Source organism: Salmo salar, chromosome ssa12 (genome assembly GCF_905237065.1).
Source record: "Salmo salar chromosome ssa12, Ssal_v3.1, whole genome shotgun sequence".
Taxonomy (NCBI): Eukaryota; Metazoa; Chordata; class Actinopteri; order Salmoniformes; family Salmonidae; genus Salmo; species Salmo salar.
This window is the reverse complement of record NC_059453.1, coordinates 94,260,950-94,282,509: the sequence shown is the minus strand read 5'-3', so window position 1 is coordinate 94,282,509 and position 21,560 is coordinate 94,260,950. Positions and strand designations below refer to the sequence as shown.

Genomic DNA, 21,560 nt, shown 5'->3' with positions numbered 1-21,560 from the left:
AGTAGTACTGTAGTGTGGGGTGTAGTAGTACTGTAGTTTGGGGTGTAGTAGCAGTATAGTACTGTAGTCCGGGGGTGTAGTAGTACTGTAGTCTGGGGTGTAGTAGTACTGTAGTCTGGGGTGTAGTAGTACTGTAGTGTGGGGGTGTAGTAGTACTGTAGTGTGGGGTGTAGTAGTACTGTAGTGTGGGGTGTAGTAGTACTGTAGTGTGGGGTGTAGTCGTACTGTAGTCTGGGGTGTTGTAGTACTGTAGTGTGGGGTGTAGTAGTACTGTAGTTTGGGGTGTAGTCGTACTGTAGTCTGGGGTGTAGTAGTACTGTAGTTTGGGGTGTAGTAGCAGTATAGTACTGTAGTCTGGGGTGTTGTAGTACTGTAGTGTGGGGTGTAGTAGTACTGTAGTTTTGGGTGTAGTAGCAGTATAGTACTGTAGTCTGGGGTGTAGTAGTACTGTAGTGTGGGGTGTAGTAGTACTGTAGTTTCGGGTGTAGTAGCAGTATAGTACTGTAGTCTGGGGTGTAGTAGTACTGTAGTGTGGGGTGTAGTAGTACTGTAGTCTGGGGTGTAGTAGTACTGTAGTCTGGGGTGTAGTAGTACTGTAGTGTGGGGTGTAGTAGTACTGTAGTCTGGGGTGTAGTAGCAGTATAGTACTGTAGTCTGGGGTGTAGTACTACTGTAGTGTGGGGTGTAGTACTACTGTAGTGTGGGGTGTAGTAGTACTGTAGTGTGGGGTGTAGTAGTACTGTAGTGTGGGATGTAGTAGTACTGTAGTGTGGGGTGTAGTAGTACTGTAGTGTGGGGTGTAGTAGTACTGTAGTGTGGGGTGTAGTGCTACTGTAGTTTGGGGTGTAGTAGTAATGTAGTGTGGGGTGTAGTACTACTGTAGTCTGGGGTGTAGTAGTACTGTAGTTTGGGGGTGTAGTAGCAGTATAGTACTGTAGTGTGGGGTGTAGTAGTACTGTAGTCTGGGGTGTAGTAGTACTGTAGTCTGGGGTGTAGTAGTACTGTAGTCTGGGGTGTAGTAGTACTGTAGTGTGGGGTGTAGTAGTACTGTAATGTGGGGTGTAGTAGTACTGTAGTTTCGGGTGTAGTAGCAGTATAGTACTGTAGTCTGGGTGTAGTAGTACTGTAGTGTGGGGTGTAGTAGTACTGTAGTCTGGGGTGTAGTAGTACTGTAGTCTGGGGTGTAGTAGTACTGTAGTGTGGGGTGTAGTAGTACTGTAGTCTGGGGTGTAGTAGCAGTATAGTACTGTAGTCTGGGGTGTAGTACTACTGTAGTGTGGGGTGTAGTACTACTGTAGTGTGGGGTGTAGTAGTACTGTAGTGTGGGGTGTAGTAGTACTGTAGTCTTGTGGGGTGTAGTAGTACTGTAGTCTGGGGTGTAGTAGTACTGTAGTGTGGGGTGTAGTAGCAGTATAGTACTGTAGTCTGGGGTGTAGTAGCAGTATCTGTAGTCTGGGGGTGTAGTAGCAGTATAGTACTGTAGTCCGGGGTGTAGTAGTACTGTAGTCTGGGTGTAGTAGCAGTATAGTACTGTAGTCTGGGGTGTAGTACTAATGTAGTCTGGGGGTGTAGTAGTACTGTAGTCTGGGGTGTAGTAGTACTGTAGTCTGGGATGTAGTAGTACTGTAGTGTGGGGTGTAGTACTACTGTAGTCTGGGGGTGTAGTAGTACTGTAGTCTGGGTTGTAGTAGTACTGTAGTGTGGGATGTAGTAGTACTGTAGTCTGGGGTGTAGTAGTACTGTAGTGTGGGATGTAGTAGTACTGTAGTGTGGGGTGTAGTAGTACTGTAGTGTGGGGTGTAGTAGTACTGTAGTGTGGGATGTAGTAGTACTGTAGTGTGGGATGTAGTAGCACTGTAGTCTGGGGTGTAGTAGCACTGTAGTGTGGGGTGTAGTAGCATGTATGTAGTACTGTAGTCTGGGGTGTAGTAGTACTGTAGTGTGGGGTGTAGTAGTACTGTAGTTTGGGGTGTAGTAGTACTGTAGTGTGGGGTGTAGTAGTACTGTAGTGTGGGGTGTAGTACTACTGTAGTTTGGGGTGTAGTAGTACTGTAGTGTGGGGTGTAGTAGTACTGTAGTCTGGGGTGTAGTAGTACTGTAGTTTGGGGTGTTGTAGTACTGTAGTGTGGGGTGTAGTAGTACTGTAGTCTGGGGTGTAGTAGTACTGTAGTCTGGGGTGTAGTAGTACTGTAGTCTGGGGTGTAGTAGTACTGTCGTTTGGGGTGTAGTAGCAGTATAGTACTGTAGTGTGGGGTGTAGTAGTACTGTAGTCTGGGGTGTAGTAGTACTGTAATGTGGGGTGTAGTAGTACTGTAGTGTGGGGTGTAGTAGTACTGTAGTGTGGGGTGTAGTAGTACTGTAGTGTGGGGTGTAGTAGTACTGTAGTGTGGGGTGTAGTAGTACTGTAGTCTGGGGTGTAGTAGTACTGTAGTGTGGGGTGTAGTAGCAGTATAGTACTGTAGTCTGGGGTGTAGTAGTACTGTAGTCTGGGGTGTAGTAGCAGTATAGTACTGTAGTCTGGGGTGTAGTAGTACTGTAGTCTGGGTGTAGTAGCAGTATAGTAATGTAGTCTGGGGTGTAGTACTAATGTAGTTTGGGGTGTAGTAGTACTGTAGTCTGGGGTGTAGTAGTACTGTAGTCTGGGATGTAGTAGTACTGTAGTGTGGGGTGTAGTACTACTGTAGTCTGGGGTGTAGTAGTACTGTAGTCTGGGTTGTAGTAGTACTGTAGTGTGGGATGTAGTAGTACTGTAGTCTGGGGTGTAGTAGTACTGTAGTGTGGGATGTAGTAGTACTGTAGTGTGGGGTGTAGTAGTACTGTAGTGTGGGGTGTAGTAGTACTGTAGTGTGGGATGTAGTAGTACTGTAGTGTGGGATGTAGTAATACTGTAGTCTGGGGTGTAGTAGCACTGTAGTGTGGGGTGTAGTAGCACTGTAGTGTGGGGTGTAGTAGTACTGTAGTCTGGGGTGTAGTAGTACTGTAGTGTGGGGTGTAGTAGTACTGTAGTCTGGGGTGTAGTAGCAGTATAGTACTGTAGTCTGGGGTGTAGTAGTACTGTAGTGTGGGGTGTAGTAGTACTGTAGTTTGGGGTGTAGTAGTACTGTAGTGTGGGGTGTAGTAGTACTGTAGTGTGGGGTGTAGTACTACTGTAGTTTGGGGTGTAGTAGTACTGTAGTGTGGGGTGTAGTAGTACTGTAGTCTGGGGTGTAGTAGTACTGTAGTTTGGGGTGTTGTAGTACTGTAGTGTGGGGTGTAGTAGTACTGTAGTCTGGGGTGTAGTAGTACTGTAGTCTGGGGTGTAGTAGTACTGTAGTCTGGGGTGTAGTAGTACTGTCGTTTGGGGTGTAGTAGCAGTATAGTACTGTAGTGTGGGGTGTAGTAGTACTGTAGTCTGGGGTGTAGTAGTACTGTAATGTGGGGTGTAGTAGTACTGTAGTGTGGGGTGTAGTAGTACTGTAGTGTGGGGTGTAGTAGTACTGTAGTGTGGGGTGTAGTAGTACTGTAGTGTGGGGTGTAGTAGTACTGTAGTCTGGGGTGTAGTAGTACTGTAGTCTGGGTGGTCTAACGGTCTTCAGCTGCTGCCTCTGGAGCACATGTATGATGTACAGATCACAGCATGGGTTCAAATCCAGCCCACTGCTCTTTCACAATTCTCTTTATCCAATAAACATAGAAAATACTTCTTTATTAAATAGCACAGTACTGTATCTAGTCTCACCTGATGTTAGGGACGGATGCATTCCTGTCATTCTCAGGTTGAGGGTTGTAGGCAGGAGGAGGAGGGTACAGCTGGTCTCCTGTGTCTGATGGAAATACAAGCATTTCAGTCATTCATATGAAGGCCATCATGAAGTTATTTTGGTAATTAAACTTCAACACAGACGGGGTAAATGAACACTAGGATCTACAGCCAAGTCAATCACCTTGTCTGCTTCAGAAATGGCACCCTGTTCCCAACACATTGCATTACTTTTGGCCAGTGCCACATAGACATCTGGTAAATTGTTGTGCACTATGTAGGGAATAGGGTGCCATTTCAGACACTATGTAGGGAATAGGGTGCCATTTCAGACACAGCTTTCGATCACGTTCAGTGTAGTGTTCTAAATGACAGCGTCGTGTTCTAAATGACAGCGTAGTGTTCTAAAGGACAGCGTCGTGTTCTAAAGGACAGTGTCGTGTTCTAAAGGACAGCGTCGTGTTCTAAAGGACAGCGTATTGTTCTAAAGGACAGCGTCGTGTTCTAAAAGACAGCGTATTGTTCTAAAGGACAGCGTCGTGTTCTAAAGGACAGCGTCGTGTTCTAAAGGACAGCGTCGTGTTCTAAAAGACAGCGTCGTGTTCTAAAGGACAGCGTCGTGTTCTAAATGACAGCGTAGTATTCTAAAGGACAGCGTCGTGTTCTAAAGGACAGCGTCGTGTTCTAAAGGACAGCGTCGTGTTCTAAAGGACAGCGTCGTGTTCTAAAGGACAGCGTCGTGTTCTAAAGGACAGCGTCGTGTTCTAAAGGACAGCGTCGTGTTCTAAATGACAGCGAATTGTTCTAAAGGACAGTGTATTGTTCTAAAGTAGTGTAGTGTTCTAAATGACAGCGTAGTATTCTAAATGACAGCGTAGTGTTCTAAATGACAGTGTAGTGTTCTAAATGACAGCGTATTGTTCTAAATGACAGCGTCGTGTTCTAAATGACAGCGTCGTGTTCTAAATGACAGCGTAGTGTTCTAAATGACAGCGTAGTATTCTAAATGACAGCGTAGTGTTCTAAATGACAGCGTAGTATTCTAAATGACAGCGTAGTGTTCTAAATGACAGTGTAGTGTTCTAAATGACAGTGTAGTGTTCTAAATGACAGCGTAGTATTCTAAATGACAGTGTAGTGTTCTAAATGACAGCGTAGTATTCTAAATGACAGTGTAGTGTTCTAAATGACAGTGTAGTGTTCTAAATGACAGTGTAGTGTTCTAAATGACAGCGTAGTATTCTAAATGACAGTGTAGTGTTCTAAATGACAGCGTAGTATTCTAAATGACAGCGTAGTATTCTAAATGACAGCGTTGTGTTCTAAATGACAGCGTAGTGTTCTAAAGTAGTGTAGTGTTCTAAATGACAGCGTCGTGTTCTAAATGACAGCGAATTGTTCTAAAGTAGTGTTGTGTTCTAAATGACAGCGTAGTGTTCTAAATGACAGCGTTGTGTTCTAAATGACAGCGTATTGTTCTAAATGACAGCGTATTGTTCTAAAGTAGTGTAGTATTCTAAATGACAGTGTAGTGTTCTAAAGGACAGTGTAGTGTTCTAAATGACAGTGTAGTGTTCTAAAGTAGTGTAGTATTCTAAATGACAGTGTAGTATTCTAAATGACAGTGTAGTGTTCTAAATGACAGTGTAGTGTTCTAAAGGACAGTGTAGTGTTCTAAATGACAGTGTAGTGTTCTAAAGTAGTGTTGTATTCTAAATGACAGTGTAGTGTTCTAAATGACAGTGTAGTGTTCTAAATGACAGTGTAGTGTTCTAAATGACAGTGTAGTGTTCTAAATGACAGTGTAGTGTTCTAAAGTGAGTCCCACAGACAGCTGAATGAGCTGATAAAGGAGGAGACAAACTGACTGAGACTCACCCCCTCCTTTGGGCTCATCGTACTTCGTCACAGTTCACTGTGTATGTGTTTGTTTATATGTATGTGTGTGTGTCTGTGCGTGTGTGTGTGTGTGTGTGTGTGTGTGTGTGTCTCTCACCTCCTCCTTTGGGCTCTTCGTACCCCGTCACACAGTCCAGCCAGCCAGGAGGGGGCGCCGACGGACCCTCCTCTGGAATGTTGGGATCAAACGCCCCTGTTGATGTCAGAGAAACATCTGGTTCATGTCCCAGCTATCCATTAGACCAAGCAACAGAAAACAACAAATTCCAATAGTACCTCCCCATTTCACTCTGTTTCAGACTGTTTCCTTTTGGTGCCTAATGAACATGACCCTGATGTGAGTAGGACCAGGAGTCTTTCCTGACTAATATCCGGGTCCAGGAGTCTTTCCTGATGCTAATAACCGGGGCCAGGAGTCTTTCCTGACAGTAATAACCGGGGCCAGGAGTCTTTCCTGACTGTAATAACCGGGGGCCAGGAGTCTTTCCTGACAGTAATAACCGGGGCCAGGAGTCTTTCCTGACAGTAATAACCAGGGGCCAGGAGTCTTTCCTGACTGTAATAACCAGGGGCCAGGAGTCTTTCCTGACTGTAATAACCGGGGACCAGGAGTCTTTCCTGACTGTAATAACCGGGGCCAGAGTCTTCAAAGTTCAGGTCTGGTCAGAAGAAACCCAGTTATGACAGACTCAAGATGTCAAGGTTGAAAGATCAGGGGGCTCTGGTGGAATTTGAACCCTGAGAGAAGAGCAATCTCCTAGAGAAGCAGTAGTTTACATTAGTAAGGTGTTGGATATAGGCTAGGTCCTGGTTATAGTCAAACTTAAATGGCATTATACAATATGTTACAAGTTTAACAGAGCAGTAAACAAATGTTATAAATAATTAACCTCCAATAGTGAAGTTTGTGTCTAAAACATTAGGGATTCAGTTATAATACCTGGCAACAAACACAGATCTTTTGTAATTGATCAGATAGACTCATTAGTCTGGTCATTCTCATCATTGGTAACGTTCTCTCTCACTGTGGTTTGTCTCATTAAAACCTTAGATACAGAATTTAATTATAAAAAATAATAAAAAACAATTCTCTATTGAAAATAGTCATCATTCCAATGGTCACATCATTGAAAACTTCGCTCAGTCAGGCAAACAACATTAGCCTACATCATAACATGAGTATCTGAAAGGCTTGAGTCATGGAAATGCCATTGAAATAGAAAAACCAACCACCGGCCCAGGTGACAGGCCCAGGCCGATAGTGGTCAAGTTCCCGAGGGTCATGGGCAAGGTAACTGTTCTGGAAAGAGCCAAGAACTTCAGAGGAACATACGTCTTCCTCAACAAGGACTATCCTGAAGCTGTGCGCCAGAAGAAAGAATAACTTATCCCGGCAATGAAAGTTACCAGAGCGTGTAGCTACCAGAGCGTGTAGCTGCCAGAGCGTGTAGCTACCAGAGCGTGTGGCTACCAGAGCGTGTGGCTACCAGAGCGTGTGGCTGCCAGAGCGTGTGGCTGCCAGAGCGTGTGGCTGCCAGAGCGTGTGGCTGCCAGAGCGTGTGGCTGCCAGAGCGTGTGGCTGCCAGAGCGTGTGGCTGCCAGAGCGTGTGGCTGCCAGAGCGTGTGGCTGCCAGAGCGTGTGGCTGCCAGAGCGTGTAGCTGCCAGAGCGTGTAGCTGCCAGAGCGTGTGGCTGCCACAGCGTGTGGCTGCCAGAGCGTGTAGCTGCCAGAGCGTGTGGCTGCCACAGCGTGTGGCTACCAGAGCGTGTAGCTACCAGAGCGTGTAGCTGCCAGAGCGTGTGGCTGCCAGAGCGTGTGGCTGCCAGAGCGTGTGGCTGCCAGAGCGTGTGGCTACCAGAGCGTGTGGCTACCAGAGCGTGTGGCTGCCAGAGCGTGTGGCTGCCAGAGCGTGTGGCTGCCAGAGCGTGTAGCTACCAGAGCGTGTAGCTGACAGAGCGTGTGGCTACCAGAGCGTGTGGCTACCAGAGCGTGTAGCTACCAGAGCGTGTAGCTGCCAGAGCGTGTAGCTACCAGAGCGTGTGGCTACCAGAGCGTGTGGCTACCAGAGCGTGTAGCTACCAGAGCGTGTGGGGACATTGCTTACATCCGCTACGACAGGCTCATTGTCCACCCTCCCTCCCAAAAGCCTGGAAGGGATGAGAGAGCCAAGCCTATGGGTTCGTAGCTTCAGCCCCACAGCACACACACCAACTGATTAATGGACTGCTGAATGTTCTTTTTTGTTGTTGTTATTTTCCATATTATGTCTATCTCTGATCAGCTACCCAGGAAAGGGCTGAAAATAGCCCATATTAATATATGAGGCCTTAGAAATAAGGTTCATGAAATCAATAACTTGCTAACATCAGATAACATTCATATATTAGCCATTTCTGAGACTCACTTAGATAATTCATTTGATGATACATCAGTAGCAATACAAGGATATAACATTTATAGAACACACAGAAGTGCTTATGAGGGATGTGTTGCTGTATATATTCAGAGCCATATATATCCCTGTAATGCTTAGAGAAGATCTTATGTCAAGTGTTATTGAAGTGTTGTGGTTGCAGGTTCACTTGGCACATCTAAAGCCTATTATTTTGGGATGTTGCTATAGGCCACCAAGTGCTAACAGTCAGTATCTAAATAATGTGTGTGAAATGCTTCATAGTGTATGTGATGTAAACAGAGAGGTCTACTTTCTTGGCAACCTGAATATTGACTGGTTTTCATCAAGCTGTCTGCTCAAGAGAAAGCTTCTTACTGTAACCAGTGCCTGTAATCTGGTTCAGGGTATTAGTCAACCTACCAGGGTGTTTACAATCACTACAGGAACAAGATCATCCACATGTATTGATCACATTTTTACTAATACTGTAGAACTTTGTTCTAAAGCTGTATCCGTACCCATTGAATGCAGTGGTCACAATATAATGTCTATATCCAGGAAAGCCAAAGTTCCAAAAGCTGATCCTAAAATAGTATATAAGAGATCATCCAAAAGATTTTGCTGTGACTCATCTGTGGATGATGTTAAAAATATTTGTTGGTCTGATGTGATAAATGAGGAGCATCCAGACGCTGCACTTGATGAATTTATGAAATTGCTTCTTCCAATTATTGATAAACATGATCTTGTTAAGAATCTGACTGTTAGAACTGTTAAGGCTCCAGGGATTGATGAGGAATTGAAAAACTGTATGGTTGAAAGAGATGGGGCAAAAGGAGTGGCTAATAAGTCTGGCTGAACATCTGACTGGCTGACTTACTGCAAATTGAGAAATGAATGTGGCTAAACTCAACAAAAAGAAGAAGAAACTGTATTATGAAGCCAAGATCAATGATATAAAGAATGATGGAAAAAACTTGAGTACTTAAAATGAATTTATGGGCAGAAAAACAAATTATTCATCACCAAACCGTTTGATGTTGGCAATTCTTTTTGTGATTACTTCAGGCCTGGAGGGAAGCCAAAGTCATTCCTCTACCCAAGAGCCATAAAGTGGCCTTTTACTGGTTCTAACAGCAGACCTATCAGCTTGCTGCCAGCTATTAGCAAACTGTTGGACAAAATTGTGCTTGACCAAATACAATGCAATTTTATTGTAAACAAATTGACAACAGACTTTCAGCATGCTTATAGAGAAGGGTACTCAACATGTACTGCACTGACACAAACGGCTGATGATTGGTTAAAAGAAATTGATAATAAGATGATTGTGGGAGATGTACTGTTAATTCCAGTGCTGCTTTTCATATAATTGACCATAACCTGCTGTTGAAAAAATGTACTGTATATTTCATGGATTTTCAACCTCTGCCATATCGTGGATTCAGAGCTATCTAACTAATAGAACGCAAAGGGTTTTCTTTAATGGAAGCATCTCTAATGTCAAACATGTAAAGTGTGGTGTACCGCAAGGCAACTCTCTAGGCCCTCTACTAGTTAACATTTTTACCAATGACCTTGCGCTGGCATTAAACAAAGCCTGTGTGTCCATGTATGCTGATGATTCAACCAAATACAGTACATGTCACCAACCACAGATAATGAAGTCACTAAAACCCTTAACAAGGAGTTGCAGTCAGTTTTGGAATGGGTGGCCAGTAATAAACTGGTCCTGAACATCTGTAAAGAGCATTGTATTTGGTACAAATCATTCCCTAAATTCTAGACCTCAGCTGAATCTGGTAATGAATGGTGTGGCTGTTGAAGAAGTTGAGGAGAATAAATTACTTGGGTGTTACCTTAGATTGTAAACTCTCATGGTTAAAACATACAATGCCTTGCAAAAGTATTTACCCGTAGGCATTTTTCCTATTTTGTTGCATTACAAGCTTTAATTTAAATGGAATAAAATTGTCCAAATTGGTGAAGTGAAAAAAATTACATTTCAAAAAAATTCTAAAAACATTTAAAACAGAAAAGTGGTGCGTGCATATGTATCCACCCCGTTGCTATGAAGCCCCTAAATAAGATCCACCAATTGCAACCAATTACCTTCAGAAGTCACATAATTAGTTAAATAATGTCCACCTGTGTGCAATCTAAGTGACACATGATCTGTCACATGATCTCACATACATACATACATACATGTATATATACACACACATACATACACACCTGTTCTGAAAGGCCCCAGAGTATGCAACACCACAAAGCAAGGGGCATCACCAAGCAAGCGGCACCATGAAGACCAAGCAGCTCTCCAAACAGGTTAGGGACAAAGTTGTGGAGAAGTACAGAGGTTGAACATCCCACGGAGCACCATTAAATCCATTATTATAAAATAGAAAGAATATGGCACCACAACAAACCTGCCAAGAGAGGGCCACCCACCAAAACTCACAGACCAGGCAAGGAGGGCATTAATCAGATGCAACAAAGAAACCAAAGATAACCCTGAAGGAGCTGCAAAGCTCCACAACGGAGATTGGAGTATCTGTCCACTTTAAGCTGTACACTCCACAGAGCTGGAAGAGTGGCCAGAAAAAAAGCCATTTCTTTAAAAAAAAGAAAATTGCAAACATGTTTGGTGTTTGCCAAAAGGCATGTGGGAGACTCCCCAAACATATGGATGAAGGTACTCTGGTTAGATGAGACTAAAATGTAGCCTTTTGGTCAAAACGCTATGTCTGGCGCAAACCCAACCACTCTCATTACCCCGAGAACATCATCCTCACAGTGAAGCATGGTGGTGGCAGCATCATGCTGTGGGGATGTTTTTCATTGGCAGGGACTGGGAAACTGGTCAGAATTGAAGGAATGATAGATGGCGCTAAATACTGGGAAATTCTTGAGGGAAACCTAGAGATTTGAGACTGGGACGGAGGTTCACCTTCCAGCAGGACAATGACCCTAAGCATACTAATAAAGCAACACTCAAGTGGTTTAAGGGGAAACATTTAAATGTCTTGGAATGGCCTAGTCAAAGCCCAGACCTCAATCCAATTGAGTATCTGTGGTATGACTTAAAGATTGCTGTACACCAGCGGAACCCATCCAACTTGAAGGAGCTGGAGCAGTTTTGCCTTGAAGAATGGGCAAAAATCCCAGTGGCTAGATGTGCCAAGCTTATAGAGACATACCCCTAGAGACTTGCAGATGTAATTGCTACAAAAGGTGGCTCTACAAAGTATTGACTTTGGGGGGGGGGTGAATAGTTATGCACACTCAAGATGTTTTTTTGTCTTATTTCTTGTTTGTGTCACAAAAAAATATTTTGCATCAAAGTGGTAGGCATGTTGTGTAAATCAAATGATACAAATCTCCCCCAAAAATCTATTTTAATTCCAGGTTATAAGGCAACAAAATAGGAAAAATGCCAAGGGGGGTGAATACTTTCGCAAGCCACTGTATAGATTCAATTGTTGTAAAGATGGGGAGAGATCTGCCTATAATAAAGAGACACCACACTCCAAAAGCAAGTTCTGCAGGCTATGGTTTTATCTATTCTTGATAATTGTCCAGTCATGTGGTCAAGTGCTGCAAAGAAATACCTAGTTAAGCTGCAGCTGGCCCAGAACTGAGCGGCACGTTTTGCTCTTCATTGTAATCATAGGGCTGATATAAATACAATGCATGCCAGTCTCTCTTGTCTAAAAGTTGAGGATAAAATGACTGCATCACTTCTTCTATTCATAACATTAATGTGTTGACAATTCCAAAATGTTTGCATAGTCAACTTACACACAGCTCTGACACACACACACTTATCCCACCAGACATGCCACAGGGGTCTTTTCACAGTCCCCAAATCCAGAACAAATTCAAGAAAGCAAGCGTACAGTATTATATAGAGCTATTATTGCATGGGACTCCCTTCCATCTCATATTGCTCAAATGAACAGCAAACCTGGTTTCAAAAAAACAGATAAAGCAACACCTCACACCTATTTGACCTAGATATTTTGTGTCTATGTTTTAATATGTAGGCTATGTAGTTCTGTCCTTGAGCTGTTCTTGTCTATTAATGTTCTGTATGATTTCATGTTTTGTGTGAACCCCAGGAAGAGTAGCTGCTGCTTTCACAACAACTAATGGGGGTCCTAATAAAATACCAATAACCAAGTTTTACATTTTCTTAGTCGTATGTGTGGGATACGCAGGGTGTACACCGTCCAACGAAATGCTTACTTGCAGGTTCCTTCTGGACAATGCAACAACAATAATAAATAATAAAATATAACAATACCAACATAAAGTAAATGGCTCAGTAGAAGAGAATAATACATTTTATCATAAGTATAATACAGGAATAATAATAATAATAATAATTGGCATATGGGTGGACTGGACAGTGCTTTCTCTCTCTCTCACACAGGAAAAACAGACATTCGTTGGGAGGGAGAGTACAGGATGTTATATTGTCATCCACCAACAATCCTACTCTGTCTGGTTTCTAAAGATCACGTTGGATTTGAAAGGTCTAGGCTAGGGAGTAGTCAGGGAAACTTTTTAATCAAACAATATTTATTTACAAGAACTAGAAGACCGGGAGAGTCGTGCTGAGCAACATAAGTTGCATTATATTAACCAATAAACCTTATACTATAGTCATATTATTAGCAGCTAATGTCCATGTAGGTAGGCCTACCGTGTGATGTCTACGTAGTGTAATTTACATGCATTGTATTACCAATAACTAGTGGAAACATATTTGTCCTCACATGACTCAGGTTTAATACAGCCTGGGGGAGTAAGGAGCGGCTCCTGGATCTAGATAGATGAACATTATGAGTTGCAAACTCTGTTGCCAATCCACACACACACTAACACACACACACACACATTGACTACTTACCTACTGATCCACCTTTTTAATCCACACACACACACACACACACACACACACACACACACACACACACACACACACACACACACACACACACACACACACACACACACACACACACACACACACACACACACACACACACACACACACCTTTGTAATTCGTCTATGCATCATCATGCACAGTGATTCGATAATTTTTTTTCATTATTATTTAACTAGGCACGTCAGTTAAGAACAAATTCTTATTTACAATGACGGCCTACACCGGCCGACGTGATACAGCCTGGATTCGAACCAGGGTGTCTGTAGTGACGCCTCCTAGCACTGAGATGCAGAGCCTTAGACCGCTGCGCCACTCGGGAGCCCACACTACTGTGTGAGAACCAAAAGGAAAAAGTTGCAAGAAAACACTGTTGTCCTTATTACTGTGTAATAACTTCGGTACAATAACAATATACTATAGTTTACATATTACACTGTACTTACATGGTAATAACTATGGTATTACAAAGGTATTACAACGTGGTGCTACTCAGGAACCTGTAGGGCCCAGACACCATCAACATGGTGCCACTCAGGAACCTGTAGGGCCCAGACACCATCAACATGGTGCTACTCAGGAACCTGTAGGGCCCAGACACCATCAACATGGTGCCACTCAGGAACCTGTAGGGCCCAGACACCATCAACATGGTGCTACTCAGGAACCTGTAGTGCCCAGACACCATCAACATGGTGCTACTCAGGAACCTGTAGGGCCCAGACACCATCAACATGGTGCCACTCAGGAACCTGTAGGGCCCAGACACCATCAACATGGTGCCACTCAGGAACCTGTAGGGCCCAGACACCATCAACATGGTGCCACTCAGGAACCTGTAGGGCCCAGACACCATCAACATGGTGCCACTCAGGAACCTGTAGGGCCCAGACACCATCAACATGGTGCCACTCAGGAACCTGTAGGGCCCAGACACCATCAACATGGTGCCACTCAGGAACCTGTAGGGCCCAGACACCATCAACATGGTGCTACTCAGGAACCTGTAGGGCCCAGACACCATCAACATGGTGCTACTCAGGAACCTGTAGGGCCCAGACACCATCAACATGGTGCTACTCAGGAACCTGTAGGGCCCAGACACCATCAACATGGTGCTACTCAGGAACCTGTAGGGCCCAGACACCATCAACATGGTGCTACTCAGGAACCTGTAGGGCCCAGACACCATCAACATGGTGCTACTCAGGAACCTGTAGGGCCCAGACACCATCAACATGGTGCTACTCAGGAACCTGTAGGGCCCAGACACCATCAACATGGTGCCACTCAGGAACCTGTAGGGCCCAGACACCATCAACATGGTGCCACTCAGGAACCTGTAGGGCCCAGACACCATCAACATGGTGCTACTCAGGAACCTGTAGGGCCCAGACACCATCAACATGGTGCCACTCAGGAACCTGTAGGGCCCAGACACCATCAACATGGTGCCACTTAGGAACCTGTAGGGCCCAGACACCATCAACATGGTGCTACTCAGGAACCTGTAGGGCCCAGACACCATCAACATGGTGCTACTCAGGAACCTGTAGGGCCCAGACACCATCAACATGGTGCCACTCAGGAACCTGTAGGGCCCAGACACCATCAACATGGTGCTACTCAGGAACCTGTAGGGCCCAGACACCATCAACATGGTGCTACTCAGGAACCTGTAGGGCCCAGACACCATCAACATGGTGCTACTCAGGAACCTGTAGGGCCCAGACACCATCAACATGGTGCTACTCAGGAACCTGTAGGGCCCAGACACCATCAACATGGTGCCACTCAGGAACCTGTAGGGCCCAGACACCATCAACATGGTGCCACTCAGGAACCTGTAGGGCCCAGACACCATCAACATGGTGCCACTCAGGAACCTGTAGGGCCCAGACACCATCAACATGGTGCTACTCAGGAACCTGTAGGGCCCAGACACCATCAACATGGTGCCACTCAGGAACCTGTAGGGCCCAGACACCATCAACATGGTGCCACTTAGGAACCTGTAGGGCCCAGACACCATCAACATGGTGCTACTCAGGAACCTGTAGGGCCCAGACACCATCAACATGGTGCTACTCAGGAACCTGTAGGGCCCAGACACCATCAACATGGTGCCACTCAGGAACCTGTAGGGCCCAGACACCATCAACATGGTGCTACTCAGGAACCTGTAGGGCCCAGACACCATCAACATGGTGCTACTCAGGAACCTGTAGGGCCCAGACACCATCAACATGGTGCTACTCAGGAACCTGTAGGGCCCAGACACCATCAACATGGTGCCACTCAGGAACCTGTAGGGCCCAGACACCATCAACATGGTGCCACTCAGGAACCTGTAGGGCCCAGACACCATCAACATGGTGCTACTCAGGAACCTGTAGGGCCCAGACACCATCAACATGGTGCTACTCAGGAACCTGTAGGGCCCAGACACCATCAACATGGTGCCACTCAGGAACCTGTAGGGCCCAGACACCATCAACATGGTGCCACTCAGGAACCTGTAGGGCCCAGACACCATCAACATGGTGCCACTCAGGAACCTGTAGGGCCCAGACACCATCAACATGGTGCTACTCAGGAACCTGTAGGGCCCAGACACCATCAACATGGTGCCACTCAGGAACCTGTAGGGCCCAGACACCATCAACATGGTGCTACTCAGGAACCTGTAGGGCCCAGACACCATCAACATGGTGCTACTCAGGAACCTGTAGGGCCCAGACACCATCAACATGGTGCTACTCAGGAACCTGTAGGGCCCAGACACCATCAACATGGTGCTACTCAGGAACCTGTAGGGCCCAGACACCATCAACATGGTGCCACTCAGGAACCTGTAGGGCCCAGACACCATCAACATGGTGCTACTCAGGAACCTGTAGGGCCCAGACACCATCAACATGGTGCTACTCAGGAACCTGTAGGGCCCAGACACCATCAACATGGTGCCACTCAGGAACCTGTAGGGCCCAGACACCATCAACATGGTGCCACTCAGGAACCTGTGATCAAGTGGTGGCTTTGTCTTCGTGCACCAGAATGCCCTTTTCATTCCATTGACCATGTGCACTACACAGCACCACCTTTTCCCTATGTAGTGGCACTACTTTTGAACAGAGCTCTATGGGCCCTGTTTAAAAGTTGTGTAAAGAATAGGGTGTCATTTGGGATACAGTCCATGTGTATTACAGAAGTATTCCTATGTGGGCTTTCCCATTGCTTTCAATTGTTAGTTTGAATGTACCAGCGTACAGGGCTAAATATACTACAGGCTGGGCATCGGTGTCACTGAACACAATACAGTCACCAGTCTATATAAATACCAATGAGAAGCAGTTTCCCCTGCACTGTTATGAGATCGGAGTTTAAGATTATAGGTGATATATATGTCACTTAGCAGAGGCCTTTATCCAAAACAACTTACAGTACAGTATGAAACAAGTATAAAAATGTATTCACTCACTACTGTAGTGTCTCTGGATCAGAGAGTCTGCTAAGCTACAATCCACAACTAGCTACAACCCAGAACTAGCTACAACCCAGAACTAGCTACAACCCAGAACAACTACAACCCAGAACTAGCTACAACCCAGAACTAGCTACAACCCAGAACAACTACAACCCAGAACTAGCTACAACCCTGAACAACCACAACCCAGAACAACTACAACCCAGAACTAGCTACAACCCAGAACAACTACAACCCAGAACTAGCTACAACCCAGAACAACTACAACCCAGAACTAGCTACAACCCAGAACAACTACAACCCAGAACTAGCTACAACCCAGAACAACTACAACCCAGAACAACTACAACCCAGAACTAGCTACAACCCAGAACAACTACAACCCAGAACTAGCTACAACCCACAATTGTGTATTTTTGTAATTTTTTTGTACCTTTATTTAACTAAGCAAGTCAGTTAAGAACAAATTCTAACAAGTAGCAATCTACTAAAACTACTCATTAGACCTACTAGTGATTACATTCATGTGCCCAGATCTCATGGCACAGCACTGCTCAATGCTTCTCAATAACAATGGCACAGTACGCAAATAGACTCTACGCTAGTCCTGGAAAGAAAAGACAGTTTGATTACTGTACCTACAGTGGAGGAACAGTCCCATAGTAGGTGAACAAATACCAAGTTTATAATAGAACATGGTGAGGTGTGGTATATCCTTTCACTCAAACAAATGGACAGAAAAAAAAAATACAGAATCATAAAATTAGTTGATTGACGAGGCTGGATAGAGCAACTAATCTAAACGGGGTACTGTCTGTAGATAAAAGTTAATAAGAATAACTGTTATGATAAAACAAAAATGTTCTGCTTGGAAAAAGCCAACACAAAACACCACGCACCTGTTGATAAGCAAGGCTACACGAGGAGAAGCCCTTGGAGACGTCATTGAAATTCAATTTGGAGACATAATAGCCTACCACTCACTACGCACACAGGCAAAGAGATACCTTACACACACATATGGAACTGGGATGGAAGGGTTTTGGTGTGTAGCCAGAGGAAAGCATTTCAACTCCACAAAAAGGCTGTTATATTGGTTGATATCCATAATGAAGTTAAGTGACCTCATAGGCACCCTTAACTTTTTTAAATTTAATTTAAAGGGGGGGGGAATTTGCATTAGATCCCACTTTTGTCGAGTTCATTCTGTTTTGTCGACATTGGAACGTTCAGCGACACATTAGCCGTTTCAATCAGGCATGTTGTGAAATGTTTTATCCCACTTTACTAGCATAAAAAAAAGGTTGGATTGAAACCCAGGTGGAAATCACCTTTCCATTCTCTGTTTTTTATGCGAGTAAAGTCATACCGAATATAAAAACAAAGCACGACAGCTTTAATGGAAACAAATAGTTTCAGTACAATTGTATACATTTTGTTAGTTCGACATAGTGGGAGCTTCTTGTGTCGGTAAAATTAATTATGCGCGAAATGGCGGTGGAAATGCTTTTACGCGCAAATATTGAAATAATTTGTATTTATTTATTTCACCTTTATTTAACCAGGTAGGCAAGTTGAGAACAAGTCATCATTTACAACTGCGACCTGGCCAAGATAAAGCAAAGCAGTGTGACACATACAACAACACAGAGTTACACATGGAATAAACAAACATACAGTCAATAACACAATAGAAAAAAAGTCTATATACAATGTGAGCAAATGAGGTGAGATAAGGGAGGTAAAGGCAAAAAAGGCCATGGTGGCAAAGTAAATACAATATATCAAGTAAAACACTGGAATGGTAGATTTATAGTGGAAGAAAGTGCAAAGTAGAAATAGAAATAATGGGGTGCAAAGGAGCAAAATAAATAAATAAATAAATACAGTAGGGGAAGCGGTAGTTGTTTGGGCTAAATTATAGATGGGCTATGTACAGGTGCAGTGATCTGTGAGCTGCTCTGACAGCTGGTGCTTAAAACTAGTGAGGGAGATAAGTGTTTCCAGTTTCAGAGATTTTTGTAGTTCGTTCCAGTCATTGGCAGCGGAGAACTGGAAGGAGAGACGGCCAAAGGAGGAATTGGCTTTGGGGATGACCAGAGAGATATACCTGCTGGAGCGCGTGCTACAGGTGGGTGCTGCTATGGTGACCAGTGAGCTGAGATAAGGAGGGGCTTTACCTAGCAGAGACTTGTAGATGACCTGGAGCCAGTGGGTTTGGCGACGAGTATGAAGCGAGGGCCAGCCAATGAGAGCGTACAGGTCGCAGTGGTGGGTAGTATATGGGGCTTTGGTGACAAAACGGATGCCACTGTGATAGACTGCATCCAGCTTATTGACGCCGAAGTCGAGGATCGGTAGGATGGTCAGTTTTACGAGGGTATGTTTGGCAGCATGAGTGAAGGATGCTTTGTTGCGAAGTAGGAAGCCGATTCTAATTCTATAATAACAATTTAGTCACGCGGTGATATGGTATGTGGTCCTCCCACTACAACTCAGCAAACTATGAAGTTTATTAGGATACAGATTAAATAAATTATGATGAATTTCACATGGTCGTGGAAGTGTAGGGTGATGAGCTTGATGCTGCTTTCCGATAAATATTGAGGGACTTATTCTGGTGACATGATTATCAACGCTGCCGTTTGACCAATTCTAATATTCTCACTCTTATCCATAATAATCATCTCATCACGTGGACTAGCGCATAATACATTTTACCGACACAAAAAGATCCCACCATGTCGAACGAACAAATGATCTGTTTATAAAATGGTACCGTAACGTCCTGTTTCCATCAGGGCTGTCATGATTTTTTTTATAGGGTATGAATTTACTCGCATAAAAACTCTGGACGGAAACGTGGTGTTATGAATGATTTGTAGGCTACACTGCAAATTGACCGCAAGAATCCCACACAGATACAGAAAACTGAATATTTTCAAACCTTGATTACATTGGGATACGATCACATCTGTTGATTGATTTGTCAATTTTATTTGTCAGTTGAAAAAAAATACATAGGTCTAGACACAGTATAAATATTTATTTATGCGTGGAAATACTGAATTAAAATACATTTGATCTGATTTCCTGGTGATTTTACATACTTTTAATTTGGGGGGTCAGAAAACTTGGGGGCCAAATAAAGCGTTGCCTATTGGGGACCCATGCACTAAGACCCCATTATTTCTATTTCTACTTTGCACTTTCTTCCACCACAAATCTACCATTCCAGTGTTTTACTTGCTATATTGTATTTACTTTGCCACCATGGCCTTTTTTGCCTTTACCTCCCTTATCTCACCTCATTTGCTCACATTGTGTATAGTCTCATTTTTCTATTGTATTATTGACTGTATGTTTGTTTTACTCCATGTGTAACTCTGCGTTGTTGTTTGTGTCGCACTGCTTTGCTTTATCTTGGCCAGGTCACAATTGTAAATGACAACTTGTTCTAAACTTGCCTACCTGTTTAAATAAAGGTGAAATAAATAAATTAAAAAGACCGTGGTTCCCAACATTTTCCGGTTACTGTACCACCAGCTGAATTTTGCTCTGCCCGGCGTACCCCAGAAGTACCCCCTCGTGTACATTTTAACATTTTAACATACCCCCGTTCATAGGCCAAGTACCCCTGGCTGGGACCACTGCACTGGGAGATGGCCAATGTCCACTTTAACTTTCCTGTAGTAAATTACAAAGAAAGCGAAACTCACCAAGCTGTTCGTCATCCTTCTCGTCCATACCCTGGTTTGTTAATTTCAAACTATGTAAACCAGTTTAGGCAGCACGGCGGACTCTCTCTAACCCAGTCCCAGTCCCAGTCCCTGTCCCAGTCCCAGACCCAGTCTCAGTCCCAGACCCAGACCCAGTCCTCTAGTGTCCTGTTTAAATGGGTCCTCCGTCACATGACATGGAGAAGGAATGCTGAGTGTAAACCACGCCCGGGGAAAAAATACATGTTGTTTCTTACTAAACTGCCATAGAATTACTTTATCTCAAACATACGACGGGGTTCATAAAATAAAATAAATAATAGTTATCTTCCATAGAGTACATGTTGTGAGTTTAAGAGTTGTATTTAGGTTTGACGGTTCTTCGCAGTGAGTTCAGTGTGGTTCCAGTAGTGGACTCTGGATAAAACCGAGGAGAGGCGGTATCATCCACATCCACAGGAGGTCGACACGACCCACGGAGACGAACAGCGATTCAGTTTCATACAAAGTCAACAGGTAAACCATAGTTTTACACTACATTATAAACTGGGTGGTTTGAGCCCTGAATAATGATTGGTAAAAAAGCCGTGGTATATCAGGGTATGACAAAACATGTATTTGTGTTGTTGTACATCCCTGGGTCGCTCCTCTTTTCAGTTCACTGCAGCTAGCGACTGGAACGAGCTGCAACAAACACTGAAACCGGACAGTTATATCTCCATCTCTTCATTCAAAGTCTCCATCATGGACACTCTTACTGACAGTTGTGGCTGCTTTGTGTCATGTATTATTGTCTCTACCTTCTTGACCTTTGTGCTGTTGTCTGTGAACAATAATGCTTGTGCCATGTTTTGTGCTTCTACCATGTTGTTGTCATGTTGTGTATTGTATCTACCATGTTGTTGTCATGTTGTGTAGCTACCATGTTGTTGTCATGTTGTGTAGCTACCATGTTGTTGTCATGTTGTGTTGCTACCATGTTGTTGTCATGTTGTGTTGCTACCATGTTGTTGTCATGTTGTGTTGCTACCATGTTGTTGTCATGTTGTGTAGCTACCATGTTGTTGTCATGTTGTGTTTCTACCATGTTGTTGTCATGTTGTGTAGCTACCATGTTGTTGTCATGTTGTGTAGCTACCATGTTGTTGTCATGTTGTGTTGCTACCATGTTGTTGTCATGTTGTGTTTCTACCATGCTGTGTTGTCATGTTGTGTAGCTACCATGTTGTTGTTGTGTTTCTACCATGTTGTTGTCATGTTGTGTTGCTACCACGCTGTGTTGTCATGTGTTTCTGCCTTGCTATGCTGTTTTCTTAGGTCTCTCTTTATGTAGTGTTGTGGTGTCTCTTGTTGTGATGTGTGTTTT

The 21,560-nt window shown here is 44.1% G+C and overlaps 1 protein-coding gene across 1 annotated transcript in view; it reads right to left on the bottom strand.

Annotated features, from left to right (window-relative positions):
- The window catches only part of ssuh2.1 (ssu-2 homolog, tandem duplicate 1), a 56,024-nt gene extending 35,408 nt beyond the window's left edge, over positions 1–20,616 (bottom strand). Inside the window, exons 1-3 of the mRNA XM_014134074.2 lie at positions 20,195–20,616; positions 5,736–5,831; positions 3,719–3,803 (exon numbers count right to left, since the gene is read on the bottom strand). Of these exons, the coding sequence (XP_013989549.1) occupies positions 3,719–3,803; positions 5,736–5,831; positions 20,195–20,222 (209 nt within the window). The 5' untranslated portion in view covers positions 20,223–20,616. The remainder of the gene's footprint in view (positions 1–3,718; positions 3,804–5,735; positions 5,832–20,194) is intronic.
- Between the last annotated feature and the right edge of the window lie 944 nt (positions 20,617–21,560).